This window comes from Zootoca vivipara, chromosome 5 (genome assembly GCF_965207765.1).
Source record: "Zootoca vivipara chromosome 5, rZooViv2.hap1.1, whole genome shotgun sequence".
In the NCBI taxonomy this organism is placed as follows: Eukaryota; Metazoa; Chordata; class Lepidosauria; order Squamata; family Lacertidae; genus Zootoca; species Zootoca vivipara.
The window spans coordinates 94,428,484-94,449,316 of NC_142588.1; the positions used below are offsets into that span (position 1 = coordinate 94,428,484).

Genomic DNA, 20,833 nt, shown 5'->3' on the forward strand with positions numbered 1-20,833 from the left:
AAACCTCCACTGAAGGAGAGCCCCTACCTTCCGAGGGAGTCCGTTCCACTGTCAAACGGCGCTTACAGTCAGAACGTTCTTCTGGTGTTTAATCAGATTCTCCTTCCTTGCATTGTGAATCCATTGGTTCGGGTCCTACAATTTGGACATTTGGACCAGCAGAAAACAAGCTGGCTCCCTCTTCCGTGGGGCAGCCCTTTAGATACTGGAAGATGACTCTCATGTCACCTTGCAGTCTCCTGTTTTTGAGGCAAAACATACCCAGCTTCTTCATCCCTTCCTCCTAATACTTGGTTTCCACACCCTTGATCATCCCGGGTGCCCGCCTCTGCACACCATTCTGCTTGTCAAGTTTCTAGCCCTCATCGTGCCTCCTAGTCCAGCCCCTACATAGACGCCTTGGGTGTTGTGGTGCTTGCAGGGAGACATCTGACTGAGAGACTCCTGTTCCCGCCATTCCCAGGTCCCCTTGGAAGGCATCGCGATCTTGCACCAGTTTCCCTTCTCCTCCTCTCTGCTGAGGATGTCTGTCATCACGCAAGAGATTGGGAAGGACATCTACGACCTCTACATGAAGGGAGCCCCAGAGACAGTGGCCAGCTTTTGCAAAACCAACACCGGTAAGGCCCCAAGATCCATGCCCCTGTAAGGTAAAAAAGGGAAAGGACCCCTGGATGTTTGTCCACAGACAGCTTTTCGGGTCATGTGGCCAGCAGGACTAAACCGCTTCTGGTGCAGCAGGACTCCGTGACCGAAGCCAGAGCACACGGAAACACAGTTTACCTTCCCGCCGCAGCGGTACCTATTTATCTCCTTGCACTGGTGTGCTTTCAAACTGCTAGGTTGGCAGGAGCTGGGACAGAGCAACGGGAGCTCACCCCGTAGTGGGGATTCAAACCGCTGACCTTCTGATCGGCAAGCCCTAGGCTCTGTGGTTTAACCCACAGCGCCACCTGCATCCACGCCCCTGTAGGAGGCAGGGAGGGAAGGAGGCCTTCTTGCTCTCTCTCTCCAGCATCCACACATTGCAAGGAACAGCAAAGACTTCCAGTCACAAGTTCACAGCAGCTCTCATGCACCCTTCTGGATGCATCCCACTCTGTCAAGTTTTCTGGGACCCATTTATACCGCAAACCCACCCTGTGATCTTCAGGTGAAAGGGCGGTATACAAATGTAATACATAATAATGTTAATTATGATATAGGATGGTGAGCTTGATGCTGTACATGTGCATCTCCATGCACCACCAACACCTAAGTGTGCAGTGAGATAAAACCCTAAAGCTTTTCTTTAAAAAGAAATCCCATTTGTACAAATGCACAATTAATATTCCTCAAAATGGCTGGGTCAGACTTCGGGGGGGGGGGCGTCTTAAAGGTCCAGCTCCGAGGGCCTTCTGGCACTTCCCTCCCTGCAAGAAGAGAGGTTACAGGGAACCAGGCAGAGGGCCTTCTCGGTAGTGGCGCCCGCCCTGTGGAACGCCCTCCCATCAGATGCCAAGGAAATAGACAACTCTCTGACTTTTAGAAGACATCTAAAAGCAGCCCTGTTTAGGGAAGTTTTTAAGGTTTGATGTTTTCTTGCATTTTTAATATTTTGTGGAAGCTGCCCAGAGTGGTTGGGGAAACCCAGCCAGATGGGCGGGGTATAAATAATAAATTATTATTATTATTAAATCATTATTATGATAAACAAGCACATCCTTGGTTAGGCGCCTCCATTGCTCTTTGACGGGCGTCTCTCTTCTCTCTCTCTCTCCCCTGCCGGCAGTCCCAAAGAACTTCCACCAGGAGCTGAAGTGCTTCACGTCTCAAGGCTTCCGTGTCATTGCGCTGGCTCACAAGGAGCTCCATCTGAACAGGGGGGTCAACCTGGACAACTTGGAAAGGTAAGGCTGGCTGAGGTTGGGCCCCAGGGGCTGGGGCTGCCCTGTCTCCACCAGGCATGGTCTCAATTTATATCGTTCATTATCAGGAGCACAGTCATCTCCCTTCTGTGGGGATTAGTGTTGCTTCAAATAGGATGTAGAATAAAATAAACTCTGAGCTGTGAAGGTTATGATGAGAGTTGTTTGTAGAGCTGTTAGTGTTGTTAAAAATATATGTTTTCGATTTAAGGGTTCTGCTTTTAAGTGGTTTTGACTGGCTAGAATTATAAGTGGTAGTAGCCAGCAGGAAAGAATAATTAAGGGGGTAGAGATAGTGTCAGTAAAGATGCTGAGGTGGCCAGCCTGCTCCACCCTCCTGCGCGCCTGGGACTGGGCAACCGGGGGGGGGGGGCGCCGGGCGGATCCTTGCACCCTGGAGCCGTATATGCTTAAGACAGCCCTGTAACTGAGTATTTACCATCACACGAAAAATGGCCAGGATGCCCAGGTAAAAGCAATCAGTGACCATAATCAGGTATCCTGGCAGGCAGGTTTTCTTCAGTGATGTATGTTTGATGTTCTGGGGGGGTGGTGGTCTTGAGCTACAGGGGAGGCAATTTTCAAATGTCCATAGAGTGGTACCTCGGTTTAAGTACACAATTGGTTCCAGAAGTCTGTACTTAACCTGAAGCGTACTTAACCTGAAGTGAACTTTCCCATTGAAAGTAATGGAAAGTGGATTAATCCGTTCCAGACAGGTCCGCGGAGTACTTAAACTGAAAATACTATATAATAATAATAATTTATGATTTATACCCGCCTATCTGGCTGGGTTTTCCCAGCCACTCTGGGCGGCTTCCAACCGAATATTAAAAACAATACAGCATCAAACATTAAAAATTTCCCTAAACAGGGCCGCCTTCAGTTGTCTTTTAAAAGTAAAATAGTTGCTTATTGCCTTGACTCCCTTAAACCGAGGTATGACTGCATAAGAGTTTGCACACCATTGTTCTAGGTTCCTCTCCTCCCTCCCTGCGTGGGGTGAGCGGGGGACCCAGTTGCAACAGATCAGACTTACTAGCTGCTTTGGTTCTCAGTATTCTCTGGTTGTCCTCTGTTATTTTCTCCTACTGATAGAGAACCTATATGGACTCTATATGGGATCTTGGATACCCCATAAGGGAAAGGGAGCAGTATTTTTCTTATAACGTAACTGTGGATGAGCCTCACTGGCAGCCAGCGGCATAGTGGGGGACAGCTTCATAGAGGACTTTCTGTGGGGCCGGCCACCTCAAGGCCCTGCTCCAGAGCAGCCCCCCCCCTAGGCCTCTCTGGGTCCAGCAGCTCCTCTGGGCCCCTTCAGAAGCCCCTCACACTCCCCTCTTTCCTTCCAGAGACAAGCTGGAGTCCGACCTGACCTTCTTGGGTCTCCTGGTCATGGAGAATCGGCTGAAGATCGAGACCCTGGCTGTCCTGGAAGAACTCAGCTTGGCTCGCATCCGCAGCGTCATGGTCACAGGTAGGTAGGTTGCGGTTGGGGGGGCAGCTCTTGGTTGTGTGTTTGTGCATTTGCAAAGGGTTTGCAAGGGGTTCTCCCTACCTGGGGTTTCCCAAAGGCTTTAACTGGGGGGGGGGGGAGAGATCAGGCCTTTACTGATGCAAACATACGTGAGGCTCAGTCAGGGCTGCCACCTTATGGCGCCCCCCCCCGGGCGTCTGCCTCCTCCCTGCGGGCCTGACCCAGCCTTCACCCCCTTCCCTTTCCAGTGCCCCTCTCGCTTACCTGCGCCGTCAACGGCTGGGTTGCTTTAGTCATGGACCCCTGGGTGCAACAGCAGCTGCTCCCGCCTGCCCGAGAAGTAGAGCACGTCGATGGCGCCTGGAGCCAAAGGCCCGGCTCTGGCGCACGTGCGGCGCAGGAAGGGGCTGCTCCGGGCACGCCTGGGCTGCACCGGCCCTGGATGTGGGTAGGTGGCATTGGGGTGCAGCGGCCACGTGGCAGAGCGAGTCCTGCGAAGCCAGCAGCACTCCCCATCGTGCCAGCGCCCCCTCCATTTTGGCGCCCTAGGCAACTGCCTAGTTCTCCTCAATGGATGCGCCGGCCCTGGGCTCAGTCTCTAAAAATCATAGGCGAGGGTAGAGGCAGGCTGGAACTGCAATGTAGTTGACAGCTTTCCCAAGAAATGAAGCTTTTCTCCTCCTTTTGTGATCATATACTGGCATTTGCAAACCTTTGGCTAAATGCACGCAGGGTTTGAGCTTTTGAGCCTGATTCTTCCAACAGATTAAGCCGTTCTGGATGGTGTCGAATAGAAACAAGATGGTGGTCCCAAAGCGGGGTTTGGTTCAAGGGTTTTCTGCCACCTGCAGACTGCCAGTATTTTGTGGGATGCAGGTGTGCACATTTTAAGTGGAGGAAAGCTCTCTCTTGGCCCAGAGCCGCAAAGAAAAACCCTTTTCTTCCCGTTTGGAAAATGACTGCGAAATGCATTGAAAAGTGTGGGGTGAATGGATGATGAAGGCAAGACGTGTCAACACCCTGTCAGCAAATCAGGATGAGTGCAGAACGAATGCTCATTGTTCTATAACCTGCCCTCCAAAAAATATCAGAACAAATGCTCCATGAAGCTTTGCGCAAGCAAGTCAGGATGAATGCTCTGTGCAAAGCTCATTTGGAGAAGCCTTTGGGCTTTCAGTAGGAGACCTTCAGCTAGTTACCGGCAATGGGAGGGAGAAGATTGCTGCTGTTCAATACACAGAAGCCCAAAGTCCCTTTGGGTGTGCAGAAGGGCAGCCGTGGTTTTTGAGGTCCTGGAGGCCCACGGGGAGGCAAATGAACCCTGCAAACAGCCCCACAGACTTCCTTCCTTCCTTCCTTCCTTCCTTCCTTCCTTCCTTCCTTCCTTCCTTCCTTCCTTCCTTCCTTCCTTCCTTCCCCTCGCTTCCAGGTGACAATCTTCAGACAGCCATCACAGTCGCCAAGAACTGTGGGATGTTCTCCATTGACAGCAGAGTGATCCTCGTAGAAGCCAGGGAGCCAGAGGGCTCCAACCGGGCCTCCGTTACCTGGCAGCTGATGGAGGAGGGACCCAATACCAACGAAACCCCAGTAAGGCAGGAGCTCCAGAGCTTCGCATAGGTTCAATCTGGGTGGAATGGGTGCGCCCCCAAGCTTCTGACGCCGTTTGGCTGAGATGCTTCCAATTGCGCAAATTCTGAAATAAGTCACCGGGGCGTCATTCCTGACTTCCAGACTCCTGACATCTCCATTGACATCTCTAACGCTAGTGGGAAAGACAGCAACTTCCACTTCGCCTTGAACGGGTACACCTATCACGTCCTCGTGAAACACTTCGGCAGTCTCCTGCCAAAGGTACGCTGTGGGGGAGGCGGTGGGTGGTCCTTAGGGCTGGTGGGGGGAAGAGGGAATGAGGAAGAGGTCCCCCATTGAGACCAGGACGCATCCTTAAGGGCGCTTCCTTGGAACCAGCCTGCAAGGCGAGACTTTCTTTGGGCGGAAGAGGCCTCCGGATGTGTGTCTTGTGAAGCAATAAGCATTCTGCGCTTTCAGGGTGGGCTGTCTTGATCTTCTGTCCACGCCACAAATGTTATTTGGCGCTCCCAGATTTCATTGCCTCCTCTGCTCCGGCCTCCCTGGCCTCCCCCAGGACACTCTACAATTCTATGATTCCATGTGGGTTTTTCTTCTATCCACAGATTATAATAATAATAATAATAATAATAATTTATTATTATTTATTAATTTATTATTTATACCCCGCCCATTCAGATTCTTCTGAACGCAACCGTGTTTGCCAGGATGTCTCCAGCGCAGAAGTCCAGCCTTGTGGAAGAATTTCAGAAGCTAGAGTAGGTTCCTTCCTTGCCCTCGAGATTCTGGGAGCGGAGCTTGGGGGTCGGGGAGAAGGAGCTTTCTCTGGGGAGAGCGAGGGGCACAGACCGCTACTCCCTTCTCATAACATCGCCTCCCCTTTTGTGAAAGGGACATCTTACTACAGATGCATGCGAGAAATAGGAGAAATAAAGGGAACCGAAGGCAACATTCCTGTAAAAAGACGTACTGCAGAGTTAGCAAAGGCATTTAGCACATATAATCTTAATGCAGTGCCCGTTTATCTCAGTCCATCCCAATGCTCCTGAAAGGTCATTAGCAGTCTTTGTCATTGTAAAAATTCAAAAAGTACATCGTTAAACAGGGTAATTTATCACAGTCGCCTACTAAGTCCCACCTTCAACGGCATGCAAGGAAACAAAAAAACAACATAGCATTTCAAAACCATTGTTGATCTTGCAGACCCCCCCCCCCTGCCTCCTTGTTGCAGTAAAACTGTTTGGGGTTTATTCCCCCAACCCCATGGGGCTCTGTGGGTGACCCTGGCTGCTACCCTCCACATTGAGACAGGTCCCCATCCCTGCAGACCATTTGGGGGCACCCAAGGCTTTATACAGTATTGTGAAGGGGTGGTTCAGATATTGCAAGCCGCTCATTGGCAGCAGCTCTGTTTTCTTAATTGATCAGCTTTTGACCAGAAAGGCTGTGAATCCAGGTGCGAGGGGGAAGGGATGCAGGCTGATAATTTTATGCCAATGACATTATGTGGATGCTTAAAAAAACTTCCCCGCTTGACTTTCACCCATCCCACAATAAATGGGATAAATGCCCCCAATAGCTGGAAGCATGCTCTGAGTATGTGCGTCTTCATGCACAAATGACACTTTTAAAAAAGAAGTTTTGCATAACATTTTTTCCTGAAAATTAATGGGGGGGGAGGTTTTTTAAATTAAAAAACTGAACTTTCAACTGATGTTCCCTCCTGTCTCCTAGCTACTACGTGGGGATGTGTGGAGATGGAGCCAACGACTGTGGGGTAGGTAATTAGATTTTGTTAAATAATAATAATAATAAAGCTTGTGACCCACCCGGATCCCTTTCCCCACGGGCGTGGTGGGTCCTAAAAAGGCAATTCCTGTTCCTACAATTCTCTTGATTCTACAGTGGTGCCTCGCTAGACGAATGCCCTGTAAGACGAATTTTCCGCTATACGAATAGGCTTGACGACAGCGGCAAGAAGGGGAGGACCCCTTCTTGCCGCTATCGCCACCAGACCCCAGCCAAAGGCAGTTAGCAGCGGGAGTTTTTCGCCGCTTGCGTTCCCCGGAGGGGGGGGGGGCAAACGACGAAGAAACCCCACTGCAGATGGCATGGGGTGCAGTTTCGGAGGCTTCCGAAGCTGCGCTCCATGTCGGGGGAGTCAGGCAAGGCGGTGGCTGGGAGAAGAGAGCTTCTCCCCCAGCCGCCTCGCACACAGCCGGCATCGGACGGGGATTCGGAGACCTTCTCCGAAGCCCCTTCGCATGCCGTCGCCAGTCCCCCAGAGCCTATAGGACCGCATTAATTAAGTTTCAATGCATTCCTATGGGAAACTGGGACTCGCTAGACAAAAATTTGTTACACGAATTGACCCGTGGAACAAATTAATTTTGTCTAGCAAGGCACCACTGTATCTGAGATTTAATGGGGGCGGGGGCTGATGTTGTTGTTGCTGCTGCTCTTTCAGGCCTTGAAGATGGCTCACGCCGGGATCTCCCTCTCCGAGCAAGAGGCCTCCGTGGCCTCTCCTTTCACCTCCCAAATCCCAAACATCGAGTGTGTGCCGGAACTGATCAGGTGGGTTTTGCCTCCTTCGCTTTCGTGGCTTTGTTCCCGCCACGCCAAACCTCTCCGGAGGCGCCTTGTGGGATCCAGTGTGGCTCTCCTCTGTTGCCTCCTTCCTTCTGTTATAAGAAAAGCTGCTCCTTTTCCCAAGAGCCACTATAGAGTCCATAAGGAGAAAACAGAGGCCAACCAGAAAATATTGAGAAGGCTAGTACGTAAGCCTGATCTTTATTCAAAGGACTGTTGCAACAGGGTGCTCCCCCCACACGCAGGAGGGAGGAGGAACCCAGAACAATGGTGCGCAAGCCCTTATACAGACTTTTGAAACTGGGCGGGGTATAAATAATAAATTATTATTATTATTATTATTATTATTATTATTATTATTATTATTACTGTGCCCCAAGACCACCCCCAAAAACATCATCACAGAAGGAGGCGGTCTTCAGCAGAAATCCTGCCTGCCAGGATACCTGACAATGGTCACTGATTACCTGGGCATTCTGTTCTTTCTTTGGTGATGGCCAGTATTTTAGTTTCCTGAATCCAGCTCACAGGCTCACCCTATTCATACACAAATACGCCCTTAAGACAGGATTTGTAAGCGAAAAGGCAATGGGAAGGCTTTCCCCATTTGCCTCCCTTTCTGCAGGGGAATATTTGAGGTCATTGGGAGAATCAGAATGGCTTCAGGATTGCTCTCCCGTACTATTTCAGATGCATGGTTCATATATTTAGATATGTGTGCATTTATGAATATTCTGTATTTGAGACCTTAAAATTATTAGAACGCTTCCTTCTGTCCTGGTGCTGCCCACAGGGACTGGCACACTCCTGGCACTTGCCCTGGCAAGCCTAGCTGCTTGCCGAGTTGTCCTTCTGCACTTGAGCTGCCTCTTTCTCTTCCCCAGGGAAGGTCGCGCGGCCCTCGTGTCCTCCTTCTCGGTGATTAAATACCTGACCCTGTACGGGATGAACCAGTTCATCGGCACTGCTCTGCTGTATTGGGTACGTACGGATGTAAATATTGACAGGTGTAGATCATCCAAAGGCCGAATGGTGGGTGACTGACGGCACGTGCCCCTAAACCAGGGGTGTCAAACTCAAATTCATCGGGGGCCGCATCAGCAGTTTGGTCACCCTCAAAGGGCCGGTTGTATCTGTAGGACTATGTGTCCACTCTTTATTATCATAAATTATTGTCACTGCATTCAATTATTACTGTTTTTTGTAATAATGTAAGTAATAACTAGCTCTGAAAGCAGAAACATAGTCAGAATAATGGCAAGTAGATATTCAAATGTACAATTATTGTACAATTTATTGAAAAATGATTTTTGGTAACTGCACTGGGTGGTGGAGGCTCGCTAGGGTTTCATGCAGGACCTTTGCAGAGCTACTAGTACCTGGAGATGCTGGGATCCTTCTGCATGCAGGACAGATCTTCTGCCAGTGAGCCACCACCCTTCACCAAAGGGACTGGCTGAGGTTGACTCACTGGAGCTGCTCTCCTGGTTCCAGGGTTTAAGGGCCAGAAGTATAAAGCAGCATCCTATGTTTCTGAGGAGAGGGAGAGGGAGGGGAGGGGAGGGAGGAAGAAAAGAGGGAGTGGGAGGGAGAGAGGAAGGAAGGAAAGAGGTGAGAGAAAGAAGAGTAGGAAATAAGGAAGGGAATAAAGAAGGAAAGAAAAAGAAAGCGGGAGAGAAGACAGAAAGGGAGAAATAAGGAAGGAAGTAGAGGGAAATAAAGAATAAGAACGAGAGAGAGGAAGAAAGAAAGGGAAGGGGGGGTCGCCGCCTTGATTCAGCGCCAGAAAAGAGCGCGAAGGGACCCAGGGGCAAAAAGCATTTCCCCGGCCCCAGCTGTTTGTCGGCGCTTTGTTGGCGCGGCGCTTCAGCAGCAAGGTCCCACTGCTGGGTCCCGCTAGCTGGGGTGCTCGGCGGGCCACATGACGAGGTCTGGCGGGCCGGATTTGGCCCCCGGGCCTTGTGTTTGACACCCGTGCCCTAAACTGTAGTCCTAGCTTGGAGGGAGACAATGGCTTAGCTGAAGAGAAATGAAGGCATTACAGAGAAGCACAGAGTCCTTTATTTTATTTTATTTTATTTTTACTATAATTAATATACTAATGCAATAGTACTATTAATTACATTTCCTCCAAGGAGCTCGCGGTGGTTTCTATATTCTCCTCCTCCCCCTCAGCGAGCTTCATTTCCGAGTGAGAGATTTGAACCCAGGTCTCTCCCCAGGTCGCAGTCAGGCACTTGATCCACAGTGGTTCTCATCTTTCTAAAAAGCCTCAGCCTAAAGGAGCAATGTGTTTGGTGCCTGGGATCCTGTAAGGGAGGGAAGTTATTTTGCCGCAGTGGAGCGTGGACCCGTGTGCGAATCCAGTCCCGGCAAGAGATCTTTGGGTGCTGTTGCAAAGGCCCGTCGACCCTCCCGCTCGGTCTGAGTTAATTCCGTAACAATCTGGGTAACAATCTGAGCACAAGCGGCAGGGCTGAGAGCCCTCCAGGAACTCATTCTCTCCCTCTGCCCCACTTTTAGCAACTGCAGATCTTTGGGAATATGCAGTACCTCCTTCAAGATGTCGCCATCACCCTCGTCGTGTGCCTAACAAGTAAGCAGATCACTGGCTTATGGGGCCGTGTATTAAGCAGGCGAGTTCCCTTGGGGGTTGGGGGTTGGGGCCGCTGCTACAAGGAAGGTGCACAGTCAGATGTGAAACCCACAAATTCCCTCTTGAGCTGAAGGGAGCCCGAATTTGGCTTACCCCAACCTGAATGAGCAGCGCTCAAGAAGTTCAAATTCTGGCAAAGCTTGGGAGAGAGAAGGGCTTTCCACGGTTGTGGGGCAGCCCCCAAGCCTGAGCTCCACCACTTCACCTTCCTGAGAACTCTCCCTGGAGCAAGCATCTTGCTTTCAGCAAAGCCTCCTGTTCCCCTTGGCTGACTCCTCCAGGCCAGCTCTCCTTCTTCATCTCCACCCACATTACTTGCTGGCGGCGTGTGGGGCAGAAGAGCAATTTGTCTTTAAGAACATGAGAAGCTGCTGGATCAGGCCCATGGCCCCTCTAATCCAGCATCCTGTTCTCTCTGTGGGCAGCCAGAAGCCCCAATGGGAATCCTGAGCATAAGAGCAGCTCTCTCCTCCTGTGGCTTTTGTCTGTGGAGGCCGAGCACAGCCATCTCGGTTGATCCCCATCAATAGCGCTCTCCCCTTCCCTGAACGGGTCTCATCCTTCTTAAAAGCCATCCAAGTTGCTGGCCATCACTTCCTCCTGCGGGAGGGAGTTCCACAGATTAACGATGCGCTGCATGAAGGAGGACGTTCTTTGATTCATCCTGAATCTTCCCATATTCGTTGGCTGTCCACCAGTTCTAGTGTTAGGAGAGAGAGTTGATACAATTTAAAGCAGGGGTCGGCAAACTACGATCTGCGGGCCAGATCTGGCCCAATTGCCCTCTGAATTTTTTTGCTGAGCCCTGATTTAAAGCATCGAGCTTCCACTGAATCACAAGGAGGGCTATGGCTTTTGAAGATCTACCATCGCTTTGGTGGGATGCCAGATCACTAGCCGCTGAGTGTGGGATGAGAAAGCTAAGTTGGAGACCTGCCCAGGGCTATGGCGGCAGTGGTGGAGGAGGGGGGTGCGGTGGGGGTGGTCCACCCCAGGGGTCATCCCTGAGGGGGGTGACATCGCCAGGCCTCCCCCGGGCGTGGCCCCCCTGGGATGCTCGCTGCTCATCATAGGTCCCCCCCCCCAGGACACTTGCCGTGGGCGGCTTGCCCTGTCCTTAGGTGCACTGCTCTGGGTGCCAGAGCAGCTAGCTCCGCCTCCGTATGGCCGGACGCCAGACCTTTTGTTAGACTTTGACAGACAAAATGGCGCATGGAAACATGCAGCCCTTGTGAGCAGCGAAGAGAAGAGAGAGCGAAAAAGTGGAAGCAAAGAGCCGAATTTGTTGGATTACAACAGGGAGAATGAAGAAACAAAGGGAAAACAAACATCTCACACAGAAAGTTACAGGACATAAACTCCTCATAAACTCCTCTTGCAGAAATAAAATTTATTAAATATGCAATTACGAACAAAATCCGTGAAACCAGGGGCTGTAGAATAAAGGACCAAGATCGGAACTGTTGTAATTGGATTGATCAAGATTATGGAAGCATAAAGAAATAAGAACTTTGCACCCTGAAATCCAGCACACAAGACGTTCCCCAATATTGTTTAATTTGGTATTTGAATAATTGGCTATTTAATTGTATTGTATTGTAATTTGGTATTCGGATAATGTGGCTGTTTTGGATCATTGTAATTAAAATTGAATAATAATAAAAATATATATTGTTAGGGTAGAGGGAAGGGCAACCTTTCTCTCTTCGCTTTCTCCATGCCATGTCTTTCTCCCCACAGTGAGCCTGACCCACGCCTACCCCAAGCTGGCCCCCTACCGACCCCCCGGGCGGCTCCTCTCCCCGTCGCTCCTGCTCTCCATCATCCTCAACGTCCTCTTCACCCTCATCGTCCAAGTCTTCGCCTTCCTGTATGTGAAGCAGCAGCCCTGGTACTCTGTTGTGCGCAGCCACAGGTGAGGCTCCCATCCAAAGAACGCACCTCCCAGGGAGAGGCTTAGAGGTGGGCTGGGGTGGGTGGCCAGGGGGTGCCATTTCCCTCTTGCTGGTGTCGAAGGGTAGAGGCTCCCCTTCTTCCCAGAGGCAGCAGTGGGAGGGTGGGGGGGGCAAAATCTCCCTTGGAGCTCCCCCAGGCTGCCTCTGCTCCCTGGATGGAGCCTTCCTTCTGATCTGTTTGTGGCGAGGTTAGAGGCCTCATCCTTTTGAGCTGCAAAGTATCTCCTTTAAAAAAAAAAGAATTGGGAGATGGTGCTGGGTGCCGAAGGGACAACAGAGTTTTAGCTCTGTGAGATGTGATCCATGAGAGGCAGTCAAGTACAACATTCCTTGTAATGCTAGAGAAGACATGCGAGGGAATGTTTGGTCCAGCCAGTCAAAACTTCCTGTTCCTGGCTGGAGCATCCTTCCTTTTCCATGTGATAGAACGTGGGCATGACCTTACCTGTCCAGGCAGGGCCAGCTCGCCCTTTGATTCTAGTGGCGCGGGGCGCCAGGGTGCTGAGGGGTGCTGAGGGGCGCCCCACCAAGTGGGGGAGCTGCGCGGAAGCCTCCCTTTTCCCTCCGCCAGCCGCGCCGCTCGGGAGAGCAGGGAGCAAAGCAAGCGGAGCAGGGGCACTAGGACCCTGTTCCTCTCTGCAGCGCCCACCTTCCGGCGGTTGTTGGCAAAGGGGAGTGCCAGCTACAGCATGGCCCGTGAGGCTTCTTGCCAGCGCTGCTGATCTCCAGGCGCTGCTGCTGCTGCCGCTGCTCCGGTACCGCTCCGGCTCCGGCTTTGCCTCAGGCCGGCTGGAAGCACATGTAGAAGGCGGCCAGGCTAGCGGCCAGCTGCGTGCCCGGCCCAGCTTCGGCTCTGGCTCCTGCCGTGGCGGCGGCTCTGGCTGCGCTGCAGGCCGGCGCCGCAGTAGAGCCCCACGAGCGAGAAGCCGCGCCCTGTGTCCAGGTAACAAAAGGGCGAGTCATGCAGCACACCTCTCTCTCTCTTTGACTTCCTTCATCGTTTGACCAACCTTAAGCTAGGACTGCTCTGCTAGCTTCTCTGCTAGCATAAGCACTCGGATTATACCTCCATATGGGGTAGATCCACATGTACATATTTTTAACTAAGTCTGCCTTCAGGGATCACACGGTGAACTGATGTAAGTAAATTTCTTTTATTGACTTTAAATAAGATTGTGGCGTCTTTATTCTTTTAAGAGGGATTAAAGGGAATTTACCAGGAACTATACTATACAAACCTACAGGTGGCACTGTGGGTTAAACCACTGAGCCTAGGGCTTGCTGATCAGAAGGTCGGCGGTTCGAATCCCTGTGACGGGGTGAGCTCCCGTTGCTTTGTCCCAGCTCCTGCCAACCTAGCAGTTCAAAAGCACGTCAAAATGCAAGTAGATAAATAGGAACCGCTACAGCGGGAAGGTAAACGGCGTTTCCGTGCGCTGCTCTGGTTTGCCAGAAGCGGCTTTGTCATGCTGGCCACATGACCTAGAAGCTATACGCCGGCTCCCTCGGCCAATAATGCGAGATGAGCGTGCAACCCCAGAGTCGGTCACGACTGGACCTAATGGTCAGGGGTCCCTTTACCTTTATACAATTCAATCTGAGGCAGACTGAATTGTATAATGGTGAGAGGCTCACACGAGCCTGCAACCAGCTATCTGCTCTGCATGTAAAAAGGGGAATGTAACTCTGCTAAGTAAAGGTTCTTGCTAGCGCAAGTTAGGAAGGATATTAATAAACAATATATCCTCTCCTGTCACCCTGAACATTCCCACAAGCTCCCCTTCCCCTGGTCTCCTAGAATAAGGAGAAGAGCGGAACAGCGACCAGAGGTGCAAAGATGCAGTTTGAGATGGCTTGGGAAACATCCGGGAGAGGAGGAGCCTTAGGTAGAAGGCAGGGACCTTCAGCCCTGGCAACTGTTCCTTAGGGCCAAGACCTGCTGGGAAGGGTTGCCGAGTTGCATGCCATCTCCTTGAATGAATAGTTAACTTCGCCAGCATCTGCCCCTGCCTCTTCATTCTGACCTGCATCTGACCAGGACAATGAGGCAGAGGAAGTAACGCTGGATGTGGGGGTGGGGTCTTCCTTCCAGGGGGTGCCCTACTGCAGACCACCCTGTATCTCCAGGCAACGGGACGGCCAGCAACGCCACGGCACCGGAGCACTTCGTCCTGAGCTATGAGGACACCACCCTCTGGGCACTGGTCACCGTCAACTGCATCATCGCAGCCTTTGTCTTCTCCAAGGGGAAACCCTTCCGGAAGCCCATCTACACCAACTGTGAGTTAACTGGGGGGGGGGGGCAGCAGACCCTTACGTCCTTTTCTGCCTTTTCGATTCATGATGACTTCTGCCCCACCCAACCCAGCAGAGCCCCAATACACCAGGACCAGCCTTGCCAGGGGCCTGGTTGTGGGCACAGACCAGGTAGCATTCTCCTGCGGTGCTCAGAGAACTTTCCATGCCTTGTTTCTTGGCTCCTTATCACACCCCTGTAAGGCCTTTGAGATTATCTGCTTTGGCACGCATTCTGCAGTTGTCCCATGGAGGGAGGGAGGGAGGGAGGGAGGGCTCATCAACATTTTCACTTGATCCATATTTTGACTGCATTGTGTACCAATTATTTCCCCCTGGGGGTCCGAGAGCTTTTCTTCTTTTTCCATGGCTGGACCTTGTGAAAATCAGATCTTACCTGTTGAATTGGAGCTCAGTGGAGCAAGATTTCTGCTCAGATTTTCTGTGCATCCGACTAGGTCGGATTCAACGGGTTCAGTTCTTGGACCCTGGGGAATTAATCGGTACATCATGCGATCAAAATATGGGCCAGGCAAAAGAGGAAGGAAGGAAGGAAGGAAGGAAGGAAGGAAGGAAGGAAGGAAGGAAGGAAGGAAGGAAGGAAGGAAGGAAGGAAGGAAGGAAGGAAGGAAGGAAGGAGCAGCCCCCGTGGCCAGCCGCCCTTCCTGAGGTCCATCCAGGGGCACATGGGAACCTGCTTGATTGCTGCCTCCCATCTCCTGTTGCTCTTCCTGATCCTAGAGCCCCCCCCCAATTCCTGGGTTTCACTGGGGGCTCTTCGTCTTCTTGATTCCCCAGATATCTTCTCTGGCCTGCTGTGCGTCCAACTTGGAGTCGCCCTTTTCTTTTTCTTCGCTGACCTTGACCCCATCTACAAAGGGCTGGAGGTGAGCCGGAAGTGCCATGGGGCAGCGGGAGACTCCTGTTCAGAGTGTGAGGAGAACCCAGAGCGCCCCTCAGCGTGAGGATATGGGCAGCCGGCACCAGATTGGAGCACCATGCTCTCCGCTTAGGACAAAACGCAGAGCCCTGGGCCAGGCTCAAAGGGGGTGGGGGGGTGGAAGGAGGGGGCAGGTGCCAGGCAGGCTGACCTAAACCAGCTTGCAACCTCTTTTCTCACAGTTACTCTGCACCCCAACCATCTGGAGGGTTTATGTGCTGCTGATGCTGCTGGTGGCATTTGCCGTCTCGTTCTTCGTGGAGGTGAGCAGGCGCTCGTGCTTTTAGGAAGCGGCCTTGCGCCAAGTCCGGCTGCTGGCCCATCTAGTTCAATGCTGTCTACACTGGCTGGCAGCAGCTGCCCACGATTTCAGGCGGGGGTCTCTCAGTCCCAGCGGGGATTGAACCTGGGAGCTTCTGCTTGCAAGGCCGATGCTCAGCCTCTGAGCGGCGGCTTTTCGTTTCCCCAGTAACTGGCTCAGAGTTTTCCCTTCCAGCCAAGCGCTACCTACTCCCGGTGGTTGTGGGAACCTGCTGGTGGTGGTTCAGGGGATGTGGAGGGGATTTGGAGGGGGGGTTAAAGAGGGTCAGGAAAATGGTCCCTCAGGCTCAGCATCCTCCTCCTGCTCACCAACAGATGATGATGATGATTTATTAAATTGATATACTGCCCTCCATCTGAAAACCACAGGACGGTTTACAAGATACAAATACAAAATGAAGACACAAAATCCTAATCTTAATAACAGGCATAGGCAAGCTCGGCCTTCCAGATGTTTTGGGACTACAACTCCCATCATCCCTAGCTAACAGGACCAGTGGTCAGGGATGGTGGGAATTGTAGTCCCAAAACAACTGGAGGGCCGAGTTTGCCTATGCCTGCTAATAATAACCTCAATACCCCCCTACCCCAAACACATTTAAAGGGCATAGAATGTTCTTCATCCCAACGCCTGACTGAAGAGGAACGTTTTCACCTGGTGCCAGGTGAACTTCCTTGGGGAGAGCATTCCACAAGCGGGGAGCCACCACAGAAAAGGCCCCGTTCTTGGTGGCCACTCCTCTTGTAGAGCAGGGACACGACGATGGGCCTCAGAAGATGATCTTACGATCCAGGTCAGTTCACATGGGGAATATTGTGGTCCTGAGCCGTTTAAGGCTTTAGAGCAGGGGTCAGCAATGTGCAGCCTATGGGGCAGATGCGGCCCACAAAGACCATTTTACTGGCCCACGAGCCGCCCCTGAACCAAGCCACCCACTCGGCGAGTCCCCCGCCCTCACCGAGCAGTGCCAGAAACCGCGTCTTCGCATGCACAGATACTGGAAATCGCCTCTGCGCATGTCCAGACGCCCAAAATTGCTTCTGTGCAGGCGTGGTTTTCAGTGTCTGGGCACGCGCAGAGTGGAAGTGATCTGGCCCATGGCCGGTAAACCTTGCCGACCCCTGCTTTAGAGGTCAAAAGCAGCACTTTGAATGAGGCCTGGAAACTAAGTGGCAGCCAGTGCAGTCGGGCCAGGATCGGTGCCGTAGGCTCCAACCATCTTGCCACGGTGAGCAATCTAGCCACTGAATTCCCAAAGAGGCAACTTTCCCCCCATGCAGCTTCTATGCCGCCAGATGCTTTGGGGATTGGAGGCAGCTACGCTTTGGAAAGCCAGGAGGCAAGAGAGATGCTCTTGTGCTTGGGTCCTGCTTGGGGTCATTTAGTCGGCCACTGGATGGGCCCCTTTCTCACGCCCCCATGTTCTTTGCAGGACGGCATCCTGCAGAACCACCGCCTCTGGCTGCTGATCAAGGAGCTGTTCCACTTTCACTCCTCCAGCCAGTACCGGAAGCTGCAGCGGCAGCTGGAGAAGGACGCAAAGTGGCCCCCCATCCACCAGAAGGACTTTGCAGAAGAGCCCAGGAGTGAAGCTTACATCAACCCTGCCTATGACGAGGCGGGCGAAAAGAACTAGCTGGGGGAGGCCGCAGGCTGGCGCAGGAGGACTTGCCCAAAGGGACTTTTTGTGCACAGAGAGACTGATAGAGACCCACGGGAACCCCCTCTGACTGTGCACACGGAGCCTGCCTTTGTTTATCCAGCTCAAGGAGGTTTCTCCCCTGCCAAGGGGGGCATTTTGCTGTTGGCCCTGCCTGAGTGGGGAAATTTAGGGCCTGGTCCCTGTGCCCACGCAAGGGAAGGAGGGACTCCAGCCTCTTCCACGGGGACCAGGCTGCTCCAGCGGAAGGGTTACACGAGGGAACACTGTCCGCTGTGTGGAAAATAAAGCCAACTCTGCATTTTTGCTTTCCCAAAGAGAATAAAGTGGTTATTTTTTTCTTTTATGTGATTGTTGCCAGCCATTTATTTGGAGTTCTGCAACTTGCAAAAATGTGCCACAAAGTTGGTGCATCTGTGTGTATCTGGAGGGCAGGACAAGGTTTGGGGAGTTGGGGAAGGAGAGGGAAGACTTCACTGGCATTAAGATGAACGTCATTGAGTTGCCAGGTTGGAAAGGACCCCAAAAGTCATCTAGTCCAGCCCCCTGCAAGGCAGGTATCTCAGCGACAGAATCCCTGAGAGATGGCCGTCCAACCTCTGCTTAAAAGCTTGCAAGGAAGGCGAGTTCTCCATCTCCCAAGGCCATCCGTTCGCCTCTCAAACAGCGATCACTGTTTCTGATGTTGAGTCGGAATTCCTGATGTTGAGTCGGAATCTTCCATTTTGTAACTTGAAGCCATGGGTTCAGGTCCTGCCTTCTGGGGCAGCAGGAAACCTTCCATGGGGCAGCCCTTGAGGCGTCCCCCTTCTCAGTTTCCTCTTCTCTAGGCTTATCCCAACCCGACTCCCTTGACCGTTCCTCATAAGGCTTGGGTGCTAGATGCAATAATTCTCTGTCTCACGGGCAGAAAGTTGGTGTTTAATGTGCTCCTCCTCTGTATTGCTAAAGGAATCTGAAGGTCTCAAATATAGAATAAACTTTGATAATTGCACAAGGCAAACACACATCCATAAGTATACAAACCACATGTCTAGAGTAGTGCAGGATTGCAACCCAAAAGCCATCTTGGCTCTCCGAAAGAGAGACCCCACGGAGACATCCGGGGAAGTTCCTGAAGGGATTTCTCTCCTAGATCGAGGAACCTCCTTGGCTGAGGTTTGCCCAATGCAAATGTTCTGTGTAAACTGGCTGGAACTAGGTGAAACTTGCTAAATCCTCAGGAATATCACCCCTTGGCCTGCCTGAGCCACAGGAACCTGGTGTGTGATGCAATTTCTGACTCTCCAGGCCAAAATGCCAAAGCCAACTGTTATAAGAAAGAAACAACACCTGTTCCTTTATCGCTTATGGGGTACCCAAGAGCCCGTCTAGAGTCCTTACGTAGGTTCTTTATTGGTAGGAGAAAATTTAACAGAGGCCAGCCAGAGAATTTGGATTTGTTAAACACAATTGAAAGTCGATACCAGTGACTGGGGTCATAAGACAATGGGTTAAGATCAGAAATATGATATTGGGGGAAAACAAGAGAGAACAAGTAAAAATATATTTCTCCCAACCAGCCAGAACATAGGAAGTCCCCTCAAAAATTTTAATGTGGATCATTAAAAACTCTCGCAGGATTAAAATAAACCTTACGAATTGACCAATATGTCAAAAAAGGAACTGCAAAAAAGGGAATTAACAAGAAACCCGCATGAAGGGAGGGGGGGAAGTCATAGCTCGGCGGAGCAAGGTAAAAGATGTGAATATAAGATTTTGTATAAAAGATTGGTTTTGTTAATTTGTTGAATTTGGGAAATTGGAATAAAATGTATTTAAAAAAAAAACAACAAAAATTTTAATGTGGAATGTATAATTGTCTTTATTATTTGTATTATGATGTGGCAAGAGGAAGAGGCGGCTTCAAGATCCCCCAGGGAAACCATCCCACTGATTTCAGTGTATTCCCCTCCCAGCCAAGTGGGTCTAGAACTGAAGGCAAAATGGAGTTGGACTGAATCTCCTTCCTTGGCTTCTTCCACTTGGCTGTGTCTCCAGCGGCAAAAGCCGATCCATTTTGTTCCACAAAAGCCGGTCCATTTTGCAATGCCAGACTGTCCAAACCAGGGCCAGATTTACATATATACGTAAAGCTAAACAAGCTCTAGCTTAGGGCCCCACTCTCTTGGGGACCCCCCAAAAAATTTTTCAAGGGAAGAATACATTTGTATGTACATTTCCAAAATGTAAGATAAACAACAAAATAAATCCTACTTACAGCAACAGTGTTTTGTGTTGTGTAGGCTCCTATTTTGTGATGCGCAAATGGCTTGAGATACCTATGAGGTCCATCAATGACCAGATAGCATATATTCAACATGAAAAACAATGACCATTTGTTGTTGACAAAGTAGCTGAGGGCCTCACCCAACCTCAATCCAGCCCTGGTCCAAGCGCAAACCTTGGATTCCTTTCTGAGTCTGATCATCAATCTATTCCAACAGTCCAGGGTCGCTCTTGGCACACACCTGAGATTCTATCCTGGCATTCAGAGATGTGGCCAGCAAAGGATTCAATGGGTATTCTAGTGGATTTAAAAAATGTAAAATCTTTTTTCTAGATGGTGAAAAACATGCTTTATATTGTCTAATAATATATTTTGTAAGGCACCATTTCCCCCTTTTACTCTTGATTGGGCAATTTGGGGGTCCAAAATGCCATTGAAATCCCCTTACCCATTGAAGGCCCTCCTTTTCCAACTAGAATCTATTAAGACACTTATTTCCTTATTTTCAAAAGGTATTTTTTTGGTAGTCATTACAGGTATAAATGCTCCTTAGGAGACATTCTACGCCATACAAATGGTTTCCGCTGAAGATGAATCTCCTGCTCAAGCTCTTTAATACATCCTCAAAAACATACTGGTGATTCTTATATTTGATGATGATTGCTACGCCTCTTTACTGGGTTTTAATTTTACATTCTCCAACAGGCGTTCCTCTCCTTTCTTAATATGGGTGTCCTATAGTGATTTCAATTTTGCATTTTCCTTTTTTTTTGATCCTGTTGCGTATTCCGTTCTTTTCATAGGGGCGATTAATTCCTTGACATCAGGTGACACAACCTTTTTTTGCTGTTCATCCATTGTCTATGCACATATCATGCAGCAAGGGAAGGAACATAAAGAGTAACAATACATATTTTTGTGGTTTTGCTCCTATAGAAAGGAATGAACTACTTCATGGGTATCTAACAATTGTTTCTATCACGAATTATTCCCATCCCGTACATTTTTCTTTTCTTTTTAACAGAGTTTATAAACTGAACATATAAACCCAATAGGCCCCCATGGGAAGAAGGCCACCAGCAGGACCCGAACCCAAGGCCTCTCTTCCCCCGCCTGCAGTTTCTTGCAACTGGGATTCAGAAGCACCTGGCCTCTGCCAAAGGA

The 20,833-nt window shown here is 50.6% G+C and overlaps 1 protein-coding gene across 1 annotated transcript in view; it reads left to right on the forward strand.

The window, feature by feature from the left end:
• The window catches only part of LOC118093641 (putative cation-transporting ATPase 13A5), a 62,112-nt gene extending 42,899 nt beyond the window's left edge, over positions 1–19,213 (forward strand). The window contains exons 16-30 of the mRNA XM_035133161.3: positions 464–620; positions 1,772–1,889; positions 3,263–3,387; positions 4,817–4,977; positions 5,122–5,241; positions 5,659–5,738; positions 6,715–6,757; positions 7,448–7,557; positions 8,457–8,553; positions 10,096–10,168; positions 11,969–12,143; positions 14,276–14,463; positions 15,277–15,365; positions 15,601–15,681; positions 17,173–19,213. Of these exons, the coding sequence (XP_034989052.2) occupies positions 464–620; positions 1,772–1,889; positions 3,263–3,387; positions 4,817–4,977; positions 5,122–5,241; positions 5,659–5,738; positions 6,715–6,757; positions 7,448–7,557; positions 8,457–8,553; positions 10,096–10,168; positions 11,969–12,143; positions 14,276–14,463; positions 15,277–15,365; positions 15,601–15,681; positions 17,173–17,376 (1,821 nt within the window). The 3' untranslated portion in view covers positions 17,377–19,213. The remainder of the gene's footprint in view (positions 1–463; positions 621–1,771; positions 1,890–3,262; positions 3,388–4,816; positions 4,978–5,121; positions 5,242–5,658; positions 5,739–6,714; positions 6,758–7,447; positions 7,558–8,456; positions 8,554–10,095; positions 10,169–11,968; positions 12,144–14,275; positions 14,464–15,276; positions 15,366–15,600; positions 15,682–17,172) is intronic.
• Positions 19,214–20,833: the final 1,620 nt, after the last annotated feature.